Raw genomic sequence first — 18,461 nt, forward strand, 5'->3', positions numbered from 1 at the left:
TGCCGGACCGAGTCTGTGATTTTTTTTTTTTTTTTTCTTGCCAGTGAGAAGTGGAGGAAAAAAGTAAATCCTGGAACAAATGGGGCTAAACTTCGCTGCACATTTAAAGAATTAAAAAAAAAAGTATAATTTGTGATCGCTGGTGCTTGCGGGCTGTAAGTTTCCCTGCAGCACCCCCACAGGTGACACAAGGTATTACACAGTTCTCAATGAGATCAGGGGAGGAAAAGCCTCCACAATACATGAATGGAGGCCACTTATTTACTCAGGAAAGCGTCACAGGCCGATGACTCCTTTCATCTTTGTGAAGATGCAGCAGCGTCTCCCGGCCCCGTCATGTTTGTGTGTCGGCGTCCTGGTGACCAAAGACAGCACAACTGGACAAAGAAAGTGTGGACACCTGTAATCTCCAGAACAGAAGATGACAGGACAAGTTCCCAACAGGTCTGTCACCGCCCGGAGACCACAGCAGCGTTGTGATGTGAGCGAGGCGGACGGCCTCTGAGGAGGGACACGGAGAATGCGGGCTAGGGGTTATAAAGAAAGTAGTGATTGTAGAATGAATGGAGGAGATGGATACAGAGAGATTCCGCCAGATGGAGTCAGAATGGGTGATATAGATATGAGAGAACTCGGCGGAACGTTCTGTTTCCATCGTCCATCAGGAGGTCCTGGACTGTAGTCGGTGACAGTTTCTCAAAACTTTCTGCAGAGCTTCTTTTTCTTTATTTTGGGGAATGTAACATGTCCGCCTCTTTTTCTTTTTTTTAATTTTTTTATGGGTGTCTTTCCTTATTTTATTCTGTATTTTCTCTTTCCGTAAGAGGCTTTGATAGGATGACCGATCCGGTGAGCCGCAGACCGGACAGAGGTGTGATTGGGGGGGTGCACTGATTGATTGCTGGGATCATGTTGTATTTTATTGTAGCTTTTTTTTTTTTTGTGAGATTCTAATAGGGAAAGGGTTAAGTGGGTGACGGATCTCAAGAGGTCCTCAATAGCAGCTGAAAGACTCCAAATAAGATGTTCCGTTGAGTCTGAAGGTGTCGGGATTGTAAAGGAATTAGTGGGTGTCAGAATTTGGAGCAGAGGGTGTCGGCACGACTCGGGGATTTTAGTAGGTGTCAGGACGTTTCGGTGGGTGCCAAGAAGACTCATGGAGACAGTTACACATGTTCACTTGGACCTTGACAAAGGTATGGATCTGACCAAAACGTTGGCCGCTGGCGACCCTCCGGCTGATCCACCCGCTGACTACCTGCCCCGAGTTCCCTCGGAATGCCATAGTTTTCTACTTTGTTTCTGGAGCAGTGGGTGTCAGGAAAGTTACACCAGTGTACGTGACTGATTCTGTGCTTGACTCTGGGGGTACCAAGTGGACACTTTACCACTGCAGCCCCCAGATTTGCTCCTCGTCATTCATGGCCATGGCTCCGTTGCCCATCCTGGGGGTTGATTGGTGCCTCTATAGATTGTGGTACTTGGGGTGAGATTGGCGCCATCACTGGGGATCGCTGCAACTGATCATGTGGCCCAAGCTGAGGAGTGTTTTTTTGGGCCACGAGTCATTATTTAATTTTTTTTTCCTTAAGACCCGTTCCCCCGCTGATGAGCGTCTCAGTCTTGTACTGTGATTGTCGGTGATCCCTTGTGTGATGCAGTTACCACAACACCACCAGCCCCCAGTGCTGCTCCCAGCGACCTCTATACTGACCTGTAATTACGGGTGTGTATATAAGGAGCTGTCAGGCGGTATCCACAGTGCATCTCAGCTCACAGCTATGGCCGCCTACACAAGCCTCCTGCTGGTCGCTGCCCTCTGTGCTGGCACAGGTGAGCCCTTTAATATAGTGAGACATTGTATTACTGGGCTTCATAGCCAGGATACTGGGGGTTCTAGTCCAGGACATTTCCTATTGGATGATGTATGATCATTAATGAGACAACGTGCTTGTTCCCCTTAGTTTACTCCTTAAGTTGCTACACGTGCAATGGACAAAGCAGCAACACCAACTGCATGACGGCGACCAACTGCTCCTCCACCAGCACCTACTGCATGACCTCCGTGGTGGCCGGCGGGATCGGTGAGTGGGAATTTATAATCCACCCAAAATATATATCCACAGGGAACTATACGGGTGTGAAGGAAATGACAGGATTCGTCGCTGTCAAATAGTAATGATCCATGATAATTAGAGATGAGCGAGCAGCAGAATGTTCGGGAGCTCGTTACTCGAATCGAGAATATTCCTAATACTCGCAGGCTGACCCTACAGAGAGGTCTGGCGGACAGTAAAAGTGTTCAAATGGATGGAAAAAGTGCAGAATGGAAGGAGAACAGCATGGGGAAGACCCCTGGAAGCATCTCTGACCCCCAGATCATTGCTGAGATTATTGGGGTCACACTTTTACTCCACTTTAAGGACTGACAAAAAAAAACATTCCAAACCCATGAGAAATTGCATTTCTTTATTGCTTCATTGGGGGACACAGGTACCCATGGGTGTATGCTGCTGTCGGTAGGAGGCTGACACTATGCAAAAAAAGGAAAATATCTCCTCCTCTGCAGTATACACCGACCGACAGGCAGGAAGTACCTCAGTTTAAGGCTGTGTGCACACGTTGCGTTTTTTTCGCGTTTTTTTCCGATAAAAACACTATAAAACCGCAAAAAAAACGCATACAATAAGCATCCCATCATTTAGAATGAATTCTGCATGTTTTGTGCACATGATGCGTTTTTTTCTGCGAAAAAAACGCATCGCGGTAAAAACCACAGCATGTTCATTAATTTTCCGTTTTTTTGCGGATTTCCCACTCCAAAATGCATTGGGAAGTGTCCGGAAAAAACCGCGGCAAAAACACATGCGGTTTTCTTGCGGATTTCTTGCAGAAAATGTCCGGACTTCTCAGGAATTTTCTGCGAGAAATCCTGAACATGTGCACATATCCTTAAGGGAACCTGTCGCCTGCCTCAGGCGTTTGTAACTAAAAGAGCCACCTTGTGCAGCACTAATGCTGCATTCTGACAAGGTGGCTCTTTACTTACAAACGCCTGCACACGCTGAAATAATCACTTATAAAATTTGCCCCCACATACCCTGAATCCGTCCCGGAGGCGTGACTTTCTTTTCTAATGAGACAAAGCACAGCCATCACTCCTGGCTTGTGCGCCGCCTCCTCTTCCTGCATTATCGTTCCTGGCGCCTACTCTATAAGTTTTTTTTCTGGGCATGCGCAGTTGCGCTGCCCTTCGTACTTACAGAGCAGGCGCCAGGAACTATAATGCAGGAAGAGGAGGCGGCGCCCACAAGCCAGAAGTGACTGCTGTGCTCCGTCTCATTAGAAAGTAAAGTCACGCCTCCCGGATGGATTCAGGGTATGTGGGGGCAAATTTTATAAGTGATTATTTCAGCGTGTGCAGGCATTCGTAACTAAAGAGCCACCTTGTCAGAATGCAGCATTAGTGCTGCACAAGGTGGCTCTTTTAGTTACAAACGCCTGAGGGGGGTGACAGGTTCCCTTTAAGCTTAGTGTCTGTAGGAGGCAGACCTGGATCTGTTCCCAGATCCGCAGCTAATCCTTTTTTCCTTACAGGTGTTGTGTTTTATTAACAATTTCCCTTTGTCTTTCAGATACAGTTTCAGGGAAACAGGGTGTAATTTCTCACCCTGCCTTCCCATATTAGGCGGCTGAGCGAGCAGTGTGGTGTCACCCACATCGCAACTCTCAGGCCCGCTGGCAGGACTTTATCCCCTGTCACCTTCACGGGTGCTCCAGGGCTGATTCCGGGGGCCAGTCCTTGCCATTTCCCTCCTCACCCCTCTCCTCGGAGAGGGCTGAGAGGAAGACGGTGGTCACCAGTGGTGGCCTCCCCCTTGTAAGGGGTTGATGCCGTCTTCTGCACCATCCGGAGACGGTGCGAGAAGGAGGATCCCGGTTTCCAGTGACCCTCACCCTTCCTGAGGGCTCCTGATGTGATCCTCGTCAGTGAAGAGGGATTCGGGACTCACCTTTTTCAGGTATGTCCTTTTCTCTGTCCCTGGTATCTACCCGCCTGACTCACCGTTTACCCGCGGAACGCTGCAGAGAACATTACGTCACTGAACAACAACGGCCATCTTTTCCTCAGCTAGTGCTTTAACGCCCTCCGCATTAAGCGCGCATATTTATGGCGCGCTTTTCTCCCTATCAAGGGACCTCCTCCCCCCTACCCGGTCCACTCCTCTGGTGGCACAGTCCATGGAAGGGCCCCTACTCCCACCAGACGCAGACTAGGACCTTCATTTACCGGCCCTGCACATAATTCCATGTCCTTTTCTATTTTAGTCCCCAACTTTGGGGCCCCCACTTCCTGACACTGTCAGACGTAGCCAATTTTCATACCGGACTAGGACCTTCTTTAATGCCATTTTCCGGTCCTGTCATTGTCGGTGTGGAGGCTTCGCATAATTATATGTACCCGTTAATTTAGCCCCCGGCGTTGGGGCCTTTTCCCCAGACTCTGTGTAGCCGCGGTCGCCTTCCGCTTAGCCATGCCCTGTTACGGGACTTTCTGCTCATTAGGGGACGCCGTACGCTGAGGCCCCGTCTCTTGGCCTAATGAGAGAGTGTTTTTTCTCTATCCCTCTCTCCCGATTCACGCCCCCCCACAGGGAAGGGGGACATAGTGTATCTCGGGTTGAGTGAAGATTCGAAACCGTATGAAGAATCGTGCAGCCACAATCGCCTTCCGAAGGGCACAAAAGGCGTCCATCATTAACCTACTGGTTCTGAGGACACTGCAGCCTGAACATTGACAGCGGTCTCTGTTATCAGGTACGACCAGCTCAGACTGGTTATTTTCTCTCTTCACAAGGGCTTAACTCTCCACGCTGTAGCCCTAGCCTACTACTTACGCCCAATCTCAGGGAGGCCCATTCCTGTCCCTATATTCTGCGATGCTTGTGGCATTCAGATAAACCCTCTAACACCTGGGATGAGAGCACTCCCCTCCTTCCGGAGTGGGCTGTTGCCAGGTCACAGTCGGTCTCAGATCTGACCAAACTCTCACAATCCCTGGTCCAGGTCCTGGAGCGTCTTTCACGTTTGTCTTCTGCCACCAGTGCTCTGAACACCTCTCACGGTGATTCGCACGCACCTTACCGCGACCTTCACAGGGACAGATTGCGTACAAAGCAAAAGAACCGGCTGGTCCCTCTACTTTCTCCTGGATGCATTCCTCATCCCATGCCCCTCCTCGGAGGCGGTTTTTGGGTCGGATATGGATTCCCAGTCTGAGTCCGATATGGACCAGACCTGAAAGATGCAAGTTATGCTCAATAACCTCATCTTGGCAAAATACCAAATTTCTAAACCTACGGGAGGATGAGGCTCCTGCTCACGAGCACTCCGTTACTTTCAAATGGGTAAAAATGTTTTTCCCGGAATTTTGCCTGATCAGGGAACTTGTCATGGCTATGTCTAAACACTCGGAAAACTCTGAAAAGCGCCTCCCAGGTAGGAGAAAGCTACACGTCCTCTACCCCTTTAGACCAGGCCTTCTTGATAAATGGGCAGAATGCCTAAGGTAGATCCGCCTGCTTCTCGCCGGTCTTCTTATGCAGCCTTGTCTCTACTGATCAGTGCATCCCTTAAGGATTCTACAGATAGATTGAATCCTTGGTTAAGTCAGCCTTGGAGGCAGCTGGCGCCCCTCTCTCTCTGTCCCAGATTTGCCTACACCTGGGTGTCAAATTCCATGTCTGTCGGGGCAAGAATACTTTTTGTCAAGGTATTCTAGCGGCCGCTCCTCCGGATGGGATGCCAGATCTGGCTGATCAGATTGTCCATGCCAGCAAATATCTCATGTCCGCTCCCCTTTTGATGCGGCTGGTTGTTCTGTCACGACTACCGGCAGCATCTTTGCCATACGTCGCATTCTCTGGCCTCCCTGGTTTTGCCTTCCAAGTCTCTAGATCTTTTGGATCCAAGCTGGATCAACAGTTTTGGATGCCACTGGCGGGGAAAAACACCTCGCTTTTCCAGTCCAAACCTAATGTCCTTTTAATAGGAATAGGTTGCTTCAACCTCGAGAGAGATAGCGACTTCCGGCTACAATATCGACCGTTCTTCTCCCCCAGGAAGAAGTTCCTTTTGTTTTTTCGCCCGTCAAGACATACGTCGCAGGCCCCAGCAGTTCTTCAGGCAGTCTTTACCTGCCATTCACAGAAGTGTTTGTACCCGTCCCCAGGAACGTACTGTGCTCGGGGTTCTATTCCGCCTTTCTTCGTGACTAAGAAAGAATAGAACGCTCCTCTGTTTTTAGTCCTTGAGCGGTTTACCGGTCACGTTCGGTCCTGTCTTTTCAGGACGATGTAACTAAGTTCGGTAATCACTTTCATGGACTCGGGAGAATTTTCCTCACATTCTTGTTTGTGTTTAGCTTCAGAGGCTCCTATGATGTGCGATCTAGGAGGGTCCTTATCAGCTCACGGCCCTCCCCTTCATCCTAGCCTCTGGTCCCAGACTATTTACGTCATGGCAGCAGTCAGGGTCATTCTTCTATCTAAGGGATTTTTCATATTTCCCTACTTAAACGATCTTCTGATCAATGAGCCGTCTCTCTGTGACTGCAATAAGAGTCCTCAGTTTACTCTACATATTCGGGTCCATCTCAGCTACATTATAAACAGAGAAAAGTCCACTCACCTTTGCTCAGTACTTGGTGTTTCTAGGTATGGGTTCGACATGACCCAAGCCCGTCTCTTCCTCCCAATGGAGAAGGTTTTTCATCCCTCTGCCAGGGGTTTCTGTACTCTAAAGCGATCAGCTTCTCTTCTCCTATGGTCCTGCATAGGAGTTTTAGGGGAAATGGATTGTGGCCTCAGAAACCGTTCCTTTTGCCCAGTTCCATGCCCATCCCCTTCAGCGGGCTCTCTGGTCGTCTCCACGGACAATCCTGTGCTTCTTCCTCTGAGTGAGGCAGTGTTTCATCTGGTGACGCCGTCGACATCAGTTCTATAAAGGAAGTTCCTCTTTCCTCTCTAGTGGCAGGTTTTCACCAACAACGCCAGTCTCCTCTTTTGCGGAGCCGTTTTTTCTTCGTCACACAGCACAGAGACACTGGAGAACCAAGAGACAATGCCATGGCCGAGGTTTACATAAACCGTTAAGGCGGTACTGGCATCAAACAAGTGAAGTCAGAGTTAACAAGGATTCTGCGAGAGGCAGAGGGTAATGTTTCCGCCATATCAGCCATGCACATTCCGAGGGTAGGAAACTGGGCAATCGATTTTCTGAGCCATCTGGGTCTCGCTTCGGGCAGCCAATAGCTCAGCCCTTCTGTCTTCATCCATATACTGTATGCTGAAATGGGGCTCTCCGGACGTTGTCCTCGTGGTGTCTTGGATAAACTACAAGGTTCCTTGGTTTGTAGCCAGATCCCGGGACCTGCTAGCCACCTGTTACGATGCTCTAGTAATATCGTAGTCACAATTCCATCTGCTCTCTCCTTTTCCGTCTCTCCCCTCGGCCCGATAGTTGTGAAAAGGATAAAGGAAGAAGGGATCCTTATATTCCTGTTATCTTCGGATTGGTCAAGAAAGGCCCGGTGAATATATTCATAGACGCCCCTTGGAAGCTTCCAGGCCGTCCAGATCCTCTCTCTCAAGGCTCCCTCTTCCACCAGAGTTCATAGTCTCTGTCTTTAACAGCATGGCCGTTGAGGCCATAGTCCTGGGGGAGGCTGGTTTTTTCCCGGCTGGTCATTCAGACCATAGTAACATAGTTAGTAAGGCCAAAAAAAGACATTTGTCCATCCAGTTCAGCCTATATTCCATCATAATAAATCCCCAGATCTACGTCCTTCTACAGAACCTAATAATTAACATAGTAACATAGTTAGTAAGGCCGAAAAAAGACATTTGTCCATCCAGTTCAGCCTATATTCCATCATAATAAATACCCAGATCTACGTCCTTCTACAGAACCTAATAATTGTATGATACAATATTGTTCTGCTCCAGGAAGACATCCAGGCCTCTCTTGAACCCCTCGACTGAGTTCGCCATCACCACCTCCTCAGGCAAGCAATTCCAGATTCTCACTGCCCTAACAGTAAAGAATCCTCTTCTATGTTGGTGGAAAAACCTTCTCTCCTCCAGACGCAAAGAATGCCCCCTTGTGCCCGTCACCTTCCTTGGTATAAACAGATCCTCAGCGAGATATTTGTATTGTCCCCTTATATACTTATACATGGTTATTAGATCGCCCCTCAGTCGTCTTTTTTCTAGACTAAATAATCCTAATTTCGCTAATCTATCTGGGTATTGTAGTTCTCCCATCCCCTTTATTAATTTTGTTGCCCTCCTTTGTACTCTCTCTAGTTCCATTATATCCTTCCTGAGCACCGGTGCCCAAAACTGGACACAGTACTCCATGTGCGGTCTAACTAGGGATTTGTACAGAGGCAGTATAATGCTCTCATCATGTGTATCCAGACCTCTTTTAATGCACCCCATGATCCTGTTTGCCTTGGCAGCTGCTGCCTGGCACTGGCTGCTCCAGGTAAGTTTATCATTAACTAGGATCCCCAAGTCCTTCTCCCTGTCAGATTTACCCAGTGGTTTCCCGTTCAGTGTGTAATGGTGATATTGATTCCCTCTTCCCATGTGTATAACCTTACATTTATCATTGTTAAACCTCATCTGCCACCTTTCAGCCCAAGTTTCCAACTTATCCAGATCCATCTGTAGCAGAATACTATCTTCTCTTGTATTAACTGCTTTACATAGTTTTGTATCATCTGCAAATATCGATATTTTACTGTGTAAACCTTCTACCAGATCATTAATGAATATGTTGAAGAGAACAGGTCCCAATACTGACCCCTGCGGTACCCCACTGGTCACAGCGACCCAGTTAGAGACTATACCATTTATAACCACCCTCTGCTTTCTATCACTAAGCCAGTTACTAACCCAATTGTATGATACAATATTGTTCTGCTCCAGGAAGACATCCAGGCCTCTCTTGAACCCCTTGACTGAGTCCGCCATCACCACCTCCTCAGGCAAGCAATTCCAGATTCTCATTGCCCTAACAGTAAAGAATCCTCTTCTATGTTGGTGGAAAAACCTTCTCTCCTCCAGACGCAAAGAATGCCCCCTTGTGCCCGTCACCTTCCTTGGTATTAACAGATCCTCAGCGAGATATTTGTATTGTCCCCTTATATACTTATACATGGTTATTAGATCGCCCCTCAGTCGTCTTTTTTCTAGACTAAATAATCCTAATTTCGCTAATCTATCTGGGTATTGTAGTTCTCCCATCCCCTTTATTAATTTTGTTGCCCTCCTTTGTACTCTCTCTAGTTCCATTATATCCATGATTAGGGACCGGGAAACCAGCATCCTTGCGTATCTACTACAAATACTGAAAGGCCTTCTTTTGGTGGAGTATGGACAAGGGTCTGGTCCCTAGGTCCGTTTTCCTTTCATTCTTGGTTTTCTTCAAGGAGTCGCCCACCTGGCTCCTCCTTATTGTCCTCTGATAAATCCATGGGATTTTAATCTTGTCTTAGGCGCGCCCCTGTTTTAGCCCATTCAACACATGACATTTCTCTTTGTTCAATTATGTCCATCAGGAGAGTTTCCAAGTTAGCGGCATTGTCCTGCCGTTCCCTGCTCCTGATCCTATGTCAGGACAAGGTGGTTCTCGGGCCTGGCCCTTCCTTTCTTCCCAAGGTGGTCTTTTCCTTTCTCATTAACAAAGTCATTGTCCTTCCTTCTGTGTCTCTCCAGTCCATCCCCTGGAGAAGTCCCTCTACAAGCTGGATTCCGTCACAGCTCTCCGAGTCTACCTTTCAAGGACTGCTCCCTTTCGTCAATCTGATTCCCTGCTCATCATCTCTGAAGGTTGCCTTAAAGGGCTCCTAGCTTCTAGTTTCTCTATTGCCGTGAGGCAGTCCGTTTCCAGGACAAACAGCCTCTTCCGACGGTGCAGTCTCCTCTGGGGCTGAAGGATCACTCCACCCTGCGGTGGGGGCCTCCTAAGCTGTTTGTCACCAGGATTTGGCTTTCCAGACTGTAAGGTATTTGCCCTCTTTTGTTAGTCTTTACAAGGTTCATACCATGCCTCGTCTGATGCAGGCCTGGGAAGGAAGGTGCTGCAGGTGGCAGTTTTGCACCGACCGACCTGAGCCCATTTATTCCTTGAATTTTCCGGTTTCCCACCCTAGGGACTGCTTTGGGACGTCCCATGGTTACCTGTGTCCCCCAATGAAGCGATAAAGAAAGAGGGATTTTTGGTACTCACCGTAAAATCTTTCTTGGAGCCTTCATTGGGGGACACAGCACCCTTCCTAACTGTTTGTAACATAAATAAGCCTTTGTTGTTGCATTGGCACAGATGTGATACCATTATTTGGTATGTTGTACCATTATTTGATCTATGTGTCTTCATGTTGGATTGGTACATATGTTGTACCATTATTTGGTCTATGTGCCTCTGTTGTTGGATTGGTACATATGAGTTTTGGTTGCTTCTCCTAATGCTTTAACACTAACTGAGGTACTTCCTACCTGTCGGTCGGTGTATACTGCAGAGGAGGAGCTATTTTCCTTTTTTTGCATAGTGTCAGCCTCCTTGCAACAGCAGCATACACCCATGGTTACCTGTGTCCCCCAATGAAGGCTCTTTTACAGGAAAAAAATGTAAAGGAACATTCTTTCCTGTATAATGACTTGTATATAAAACAAAATTTAAAAAAAGATTTAAAAAAAAAAAAAAAAAAAAAGCTATAAAATTGAAATTTTTAGTAAAAAACTGGATCTTTCAGTGTAATGTGTGAAGGAAGCAAGAACTGCCAAAAATAAGGGACTGAGGGACCCAGATACACCCTATATTAGACATAAAGGAGGCCTCATACACATTCTGGTCACGTTCTCATGTACTGGTCTCCTGAACACACAAAGGCTATGCATTAAGTGCAAAGCCTGCCAAAAATTACAAGCAGGGTCATACATGCACCAACTGGACTGCCTCATTAAAATATTAAGAAAGTACACCTGTAGCAACTAATTTTGGTTTTTATTACAAACCAACAAAATTTCACACAAAGCAGGTTCTACAGTATATATGACAGTCAATTTTTTTTTTTTACCAAAAATAATGTGAACTGCACGAAGCCAATCGTTTTTTTAAATTTTTTTACCAACCGTAGTTTTACACAAAGCATGTTAACCTAAATGTATGAATCACTGACTCCGTAATAAGTTTTGGAAGCTTTTTTTGTGAGTTTAACGCAGTTCTCTTTACATTTCGCTGGTATATTAGTGTATGGATAAATCATTGAATCCATAAACATCTTTTCAAGGTTATTTTTAAAAAATATAAAACTGTATGGATGAGTTTTTGAATCCAGATACATTTCTCACTGCTTTTTTTTGTAGTATTATACACCACTAAAATGTACCCGAGAACACGTAATAATAAGTGATGAGCGAATATACTCGTTACTTGAGATTTCTCGAGCACGCTCGGGGTCCTCCGAGTATTTTTTTAGTGCTCAGAGATTGTTTTTCTTGCCGCAGCTGAATGATTTACATCTGTTAGCCAGTATAAGTACATGTGGGGATTCCCTAGCAACCAGGCAACCCCCAGATGCACTTATGCTGGCTAACAGATGTAAATCATTCATCTGCGGCAAGAAAAACTAAATCTCCGAGCACTAAAGAATACTCGGAGGTCACCCGAGCGTGCTCAAGAAATCTCAAGTAACGAGTATATTCGTTTATCACTAGTAATAATGTATAGATGAGCAATACCAAAAAAAATTTGACAACTTGTTTTGAGGGTTAGAGACTACCGAAATGTACCCAAGAGCAGGTAATACTCTATGGATGAGCAATATAAATTCGATACATTTTTGAACAATATTTATGAGGGTTAGATACCGCCAAAATGTACCCAAGAACACATAATACTCTGTGTGAGCAATATAAATTCAATACATTTTGAACAATTTTTTTGAGGGTTATATACCAACTAAATGTGCTGCAGAACGCATTATGCTCTATGGATGTGTAATTGAATCCAGATAAATTTTTGAATGTTTTTTCGAGGGTTAGGTATCACAAAAATTTACCCCAGACCACAGAATAGTGTGTGGCTGAGAAATTTAAACCAGCCAAAGTTTTTACCTTTTTTTTTTTTTTTAAAGTTTACATAACACTGTACCAATAACCACATTAAACTGTATTAGATGACTAATTGATTCCAGAAATAGCCTGGGCTGTAAGTGACCCAGCTTCCGGTAGTGCCCAAACCCTTAACATATAGAAGTGGGCATCAACCCCTGAGTCACCTGCACCATGTCCTACTCCCGCATAGGATGTGGGGAACTCCAAGGACAGTATAATCTCTCGGGGTGGTTGTAGCCCTGTCTTGAGCCGCCTCAAGGAGCCTCTCCCAGGCCTGTTCATTTCGCAAGAAGGGTTCATCCTGCTTCCTTCCTTCTGGCATCACACCCACTGCATACCAGCGATGTTACCCCTCCATTTTGAGGACCATAACAGTGTTTGCAGCCATCAGCTCTTGCAGCCTTCGAGGCAAGTATTCCATCTCTACTGCCCGATGGTTGAACGAGATGTGAGACGAGGTCCTAAACTCTTCAATGGACCCCGTTCTCCACTGACGATCGTAAGTATCGACCACCCCCCCGGTGATGCCAACTCTCGGTACCATGCTGTTAGCGGGCCCAATTACATTTCTCCAGACCTGCTTCTTGCTCACCTCCTTGTCTCTTCTGACCAGCCTAGGCCTCACAAGTCCGTTCACCAGTTCCTGGATCTCTAGTCCACAAGAACCCCACCATTAAAGGACTGACCCTAGTTTCGGGCCTTGGCGGTTCTGGGAAATTGGACCACAGACTTCTGCCACCTGTGCTGTTTTGCCAGCTTCCTCTGGCTCCAACAGTCCTCCGTTCACTTCTTCCGGAGATTAGTGTGGCTCTGCCATCTTTGTCACCCACATGTTACACTGTATGAATGAACGTACAGCAAAAAACGCTAACACTTTTTTGGCGTGTTATAAATACTGTATGAGTGAGACATTTAACCCAACAACATATTTAAATGCCTTTTTTAAGTGTTATATATATCACAGTATGTGCCCCAGACCAGGGAATACTGTATTGCTGAGAAATGTAACCCAGACATTTTTTAAACACTTTTTGAGTATTAGTTAACACAGAAATGTACCCGAGACAACGGAATACTGTATGGGTGAATAATTTAATCCAGAAAAAATTTCAACACTATTTGAGTGTTCTATAACAACAAAATGTACCACAAAGCACATAATACTTAATGGATCACAATATGTTCAATTTTTTTCACACAAAAAAGCAAAAATTCTGCATCTAAATATTTTGCAAGGGACTGCACAGGCCTAATCCCTGTCTACAGACTGGATTCTGTCACTGTCCCTGCTCCTGAGACTCTCCCTTGGCTAAATGCAGATTGTATGTGACACAAATGATTATCCCTTAGAAGGGCTGTTAGGATGGTTCAGCTTCAGCACCAGTATCACCACTACAGGCTTCTGATTCATTATACTGTGCACACACAGGCCTGGACAAGCAATCTCTCCCTCCACTACGGAGGGTCACGGAGCTGTGCAGTGGCGTCAGTGTGCAGAGCCGGGTGGCGCCTGTCCTTTTATAATCCCCTGATGATGTTACACGACCTGCAATCTCAGTAATGCCACAACCTAGATAGCTATGGCTTTACAGTGATGCGCAGGCAATCGCCGCATGTTTATTGGTTGCACAAGAGGTAGGACAGATGTGAAGCGGTTACTCGAGTTTACATCGATCACCGCCCATTACTCGCCGAATAACGAGCACATCCGAACATCGAGATACTCAATTGATAACCGTGCACGTTCACTCATCACTAATTATAATATAAGTACATCCCATAGAATGTCCAATAGGGGCCGCTCTTACAGTACAGAGCTCTATAGTGTGACCGCTCTTACAGTACAGAGATCTATAGTGTGACCGCTCTTACAGTGCAGAGCTCTATAGTGTGACCGCTCTTACAGTACAGAGATCTATAGTGTGACCGCTCTTACAGTGCAGAGCTCTATAGTGTGACCGCTCTTACGGTAGAGAGCTCTATAGTGTGACCGCCCTTACAGTACAGAGCTCTATAGTGTGACCGCTCCTACAGTACAGAGCTCTATAGTGTGACCGCTCCTACAGTACAGAGCTCCATAGTGTGACCTCTCTTACAGTACAGAGCTCTATAGTGTGATCGCTCTTACAGTACAGAGCTCTATAGTGTGACCGCTCTTACAGTACAGAGCTCTATAGTGTGACCGCCATTACAGTACAGAGCTCTATAGTGTGATCGCTCTTACAGTACAGAGCTCTATAATGACTGCTCTTACAGTACAGAGCTCTATAGTGTGACCGCTCTTACAGTACAGAGCTCTATAGTGTGACCGCTCTTACAGAACAGAGCTCTATAATGACTGCTCTTACAGTACAGAGCTCTATAGTGTGACCGCCATTACAGTACAGAGCTCTATAGTGTGATCGCTCTTACAGTACAGAGCTCTATAATATGACTGCTCTTACAGTACAGAGCTCTATAGTGTGATCGCTCTTACAGTACAGAGCTCTATAATATGACTGCTCTTACAGTACAGAACTCTATAGTGTGACTGATCTTACAGTACACAGCTCTATAGTGTGACCGCCCTTACAGTACAGAGCTCTATAGTGTGAGCCCTCTTACAGTACAGAGGTCTATAGTGTGGCCGCTCTTACAGTACAGAGGTCTATAGTGTGGCCGCTCTTACAGTACAGAGCTCTATAGTGTGACTGCTCTTACAGTACAGAGCTCTATAGTGTGACCGCTCTTACAGTACAGAGCTCTATAGTGTGACCGCCCTTACAGTACAGAACTCTACAGCGTGACCGCCCTTACAGTACAGAGCTCTATAGTGTGACCGCTCCTACAGTACAGAGCTCCATAGTGTGACCTCTCTTACAGTACAGAGCTCTATAGTGTGACCGCTCCTACAGTACAGAGCTCTATAGTGTGACCGCTCCTACAGTACAGAGCTCCATAGTGTGACCTCTCTTACAGTACAGAGCTCTATAGTGTGATCGCTCTTACAGTACAGAGCTCTATAGTGTGACCGCTCTTACAGTACAGAGCTCTATAGTGTGACCGCCATTACAGTACAGAGCTCTATAGTGTGATCGCTCTTACAGTACAGAGCTCTATAATGACTGCTCTTACAGTACAGAGCTCTATAGTGTGACCGCCATTACAGTACAGAGCTCTATAGTGTGACCGCTCTTACAGTACAGAGCTCTATAGTGTGACCGCTCTTACAGAACAGAGCTCTATAATGACTGCTCTAACAGTACAGAGCTCTATAGTGTGACCGCCATTACAGTACAGAGCTCTATAGTGTGATCGCTCTTACAGTACAGAGCTCTATAATATGACTGCTCTTACAGTACAGAGCTCTATAGTGTGATCGCTCTTACAGTACAGAGCTCTATAATATGACTGCTCTTACAGTACAGAACTCTATAGTGTGACTGATCTTACAGTACACAGCTCTATAGTGTGACCGCCCTTACAGTACAGAGCTCTATAGTGTGAGCCCTCTTACAGTACAGAGGTCTATAGTGTGGCCGCTCTTACAGTACAGAGGTCTATAGTGTGGCCGCTCTTACAGTACAGAGCTCTATAGTGTGACCGCTCTTACAGTACAGAGCTCTATAGTGTGACCGCTCTTACAGTACAGAGCTCTATAGTGTGACCGCCCTTACAGTACAGAACTCTACAGCGTGACCGCCCTTACAGTACAGAGCTCTATAGTGTGACCGCTCTTACAGTACAGAGCTCTATAGTGTGACCGCTCTTACAGTACAGAGCTCTATAGTGTGACCGCTCTTACAGTACAGAGCTCTATAGTGTGACCGCTCTTACAGTACAGAGCTCTATAGTGTGACCGCTCTTACAGTACAGAACTATATAGTGTGACTGCCCTTACAGTACAGAGCTCTATAGTGTGACCGCCCTTACAGTACAGAGCTCTATGGCGTGACCGCCCTTACAGTACAGAGCTCTATGGCGTGACCGCTCTTACAGTACAGAGCTCTATGGCGTGGCCGCCCTTACAGTACAGAGCTCTATGGCGTGGCCGCCCTTACAGTACAGAGCTCTATAGTGTGACCGCCCTTACAGTACAGAGCTCTATAGTGTGACCGCCCTTACAGTACAGAGCTCTATGGTGTGGCCGCCCTTACAGTACAGAGCTCTATGGTGTGACCGCCCTTACAGTACAGAGCTCTATAGTGTGACCGCCCTTACAGTACAGAGCTCTATAGTGTGACCGCCCTTACAGTACAGAGCTCTATAGTGTGACCGCCCTTACAGTACAGAGCTCTATAGTGTGACCGCTCTTACAGTACAGAGCTCTATGGCGTGGCCGCCCTTACAGTACAGAGCTCTATGGCGTGGCCGCCCTTACAGTACAGAGCTCTATAGTGTGACCGCCCTTACAGTACAGAGCTCTATGGTGTGACCGCCCTTACAGTACAGAGCTCTATGGTGTGGCCGCCCTTACAGTACAGAGCTCTATGGTGTGACCGCCCTTACAGTACAGAGCTCTATAGTGTGACCGCCCTTACAGTACAGAGCTCTATAGTGTGACCGCCCTTACAGTACAGAGCTCTATAGTGTGACCGCCCTTACAGTACAGAGCTCTATAGTGTGACCGCCCTTACAGTACATAACTCCGTTGTTTTCCTTACCTCCGAGTCTTCTTTCTTCCTCTGCAGGGAGTCTCTCCGGTGCCAGCATCACTAAGACATGTGCCTCAGTCTGCACAGAAACTGGATTTAATGCCGTTGTGGTCTCCACGTCGGTGTCCTGCTGCAGCACGGACCTGTGTAACTTCAGCGGAGTCTCCAGTGTCCGGTCCACCTACACCGTCCTCGTTGCTGCCCTGGGGGTCCTCGGGCTTCTTCTGAGACCCTCCTCCCTGTAACCTCCAGATTGTGGGTGGAGCTCAGCGGTATATCTGCTTCTTTTTCTATATGATCATGGATTATGAGGCTTCGTCAGAACTGTCCGATGTCTACAGGACCTCACGCTGTCATCTCCGGATCTCCCGTGTAGCAGATTGACGCTCGTCCCGGGGATCAGAATGTTGTATCTGTACTGCGAGTGGATGGTAGATTAGATTTTGTCTTTTTATTTCATGTAAATAAAAAAAAAAATTGGTTCTGCCTGACATTTAGAATGTAATAAAAAGTACTGGAATGATGGTGGTGATGGGATTGTCACATGTGGGGGAGGGGAGCTGACCTGCGGCTTGTAACTGGATCCTGATTTCACACTTGGCTCTAGTGGGCCTTCACCCTACTATGCTTTACACCGGCCCATGGAGCCCATAACTGGGCTTGGTGTAGTAGAAATCCCCCTACTGGATATTTCTGCTAATTTTACACGATATTTGTGATATTTCAAGTAAATGAAGTTCATTGACGTTGTAGAATATTGATGTACTGATCACTGCTTTCTGTCAGTAATGGGTACACAAAACCTCTTCACTGCGCAGATACAATATACAAGACCCATAACGAGCCATACTGTGCCCAGATAGTGCCATGGTGTCAGCTCAAATAGAGATATGCAGCCACAATGTAACACCAAAACTTCACATGAAAGACCAGTGCTGCCGTCTGCTGGAATCCGGGGGTGAAAGTGGTAATGTCTAAGTGACATCAACTTCATTGTAAAGAAGGATCCGGAATCCTGAAGATTTTCAAACATTGATACATTGTAGCAACCCGAGATCTGTGCTAGACAGTGACATCCACAGTGCCCCCATAATAACAGAGATATCCCCAGTGCCCCCCATAATAACAGTGATATCCACAGTGCCCCCATAATAAGTGACATCCACAGTGCCCCCATAATAACAGTGATATCCACAGTGCCCCCATAATAACAGAGATATCCCCAGTGCCCCCCATAATAACAGTGATATCCACAGTGCCCCCATAATAACAGTGATATCCACAGTGCCCCCATAATAACAGCGATATCCACAGTGCCCCCATAATAACAGTGACATCCACAGTGCCCCCATAATAACAGCGATATCCACAGTGCCCCCATAATAACAGCGATATCCACAGTGCCCCCATAATAACAGTGATATCCACAGTGCCCCCATAATAACAGCGATATCCACAGTGCCCCCATAATAACAGTGATATCCACAGTGCACCATAATAACAGCGATATCCACAGTGTCCCCATAATAACAGTGATATCCACAGTGCCCCCATAATAACAGTGATATCCACAGTGCCCCCATAATAACAGCGATATCCACAGTGCCCCATAATAACAGTGATATCCACAGTGTCCCCATAATAA

General features: G+C 46.6%; 1 protein-coding gene across 2 annotated transcripts; it reads left to right on the forward strand.

Moving 5' to 3' along the window:
• The first annotated feature begins 1,781 nt into the window (after positions 1-1,781).
• LOC138641531 (lymphocyte antigen 6E-like) lies at positions 1,782-17,325 on the forward strand. 2 transcript variants are annotated; one of them, XM_069729000.1, is made up of 3 exons: positions 1,782-1,833; positions 1,965-2,084; positions 16,853-17,325. In XM_069729000.1, the coding sequence occupies exons 1-3, from the start codon at positions 1,782-1,784 to the stop codon at positions 17,059-17,061; spliced, it is 381 nt and encodes a 126-aa protein (XP_069585101.1). In that variant the 3' UTR covers positions 17,062-17,325. The 2 variants fall into 2 exon arrangements, 1 of the variants encoding a protein (XP_069585101.1); XR_011313907.1 differs by lacking the exons at positions 1,782-1,833; positions 1,965-2,084 and adding an exon at positions 3,648-4,022 and having other exon boundaries at positions 16,853-16,985.
• Positions 17,326-18,461: the final 1,136 nt, after the last annotated feature.

This window comes from Ranitomeya imitator, chromosome 6 (genome assembly GCF_032444005.1).
Source record: "Ranitomeya imitator isolate aRanImi1 chromosome 6, aRanImi1.pri, whole genome shotgun sequence".
NCBI lineage: Eukaryota > Metazoa > Chordata > Amphibia > Anura > Dendrobatidae > Ranitomeya > Ranitomeya imitator.

Excerpts from the sequence above, each read along its gene's own strand:
- LOC138641531 (XM_069729000.1), top strand. The coding sequence starts at position 1,782 with ATGGCCGCCTACACAAGCCTCCTGCTGGTCGCTGCCCTCTGTGCTGGC. Across the intron at positions 1,834-1,964 it reads TGCCCTCTGTGCTGGCACAG|TTTACTCCTTAAGTTGCTAC; the intron begins GTGAGCCCTTTA and ends TGTTCCCCTTAG. Across the intron at positions 2,085-16,852 it reads CGTGGTGGCCGGCGGGATCG|GGAGTCTCTCCGGTGCCAGC; the intron begins GTGAGTGGGAAT and ends CTTCCTCTGCAG.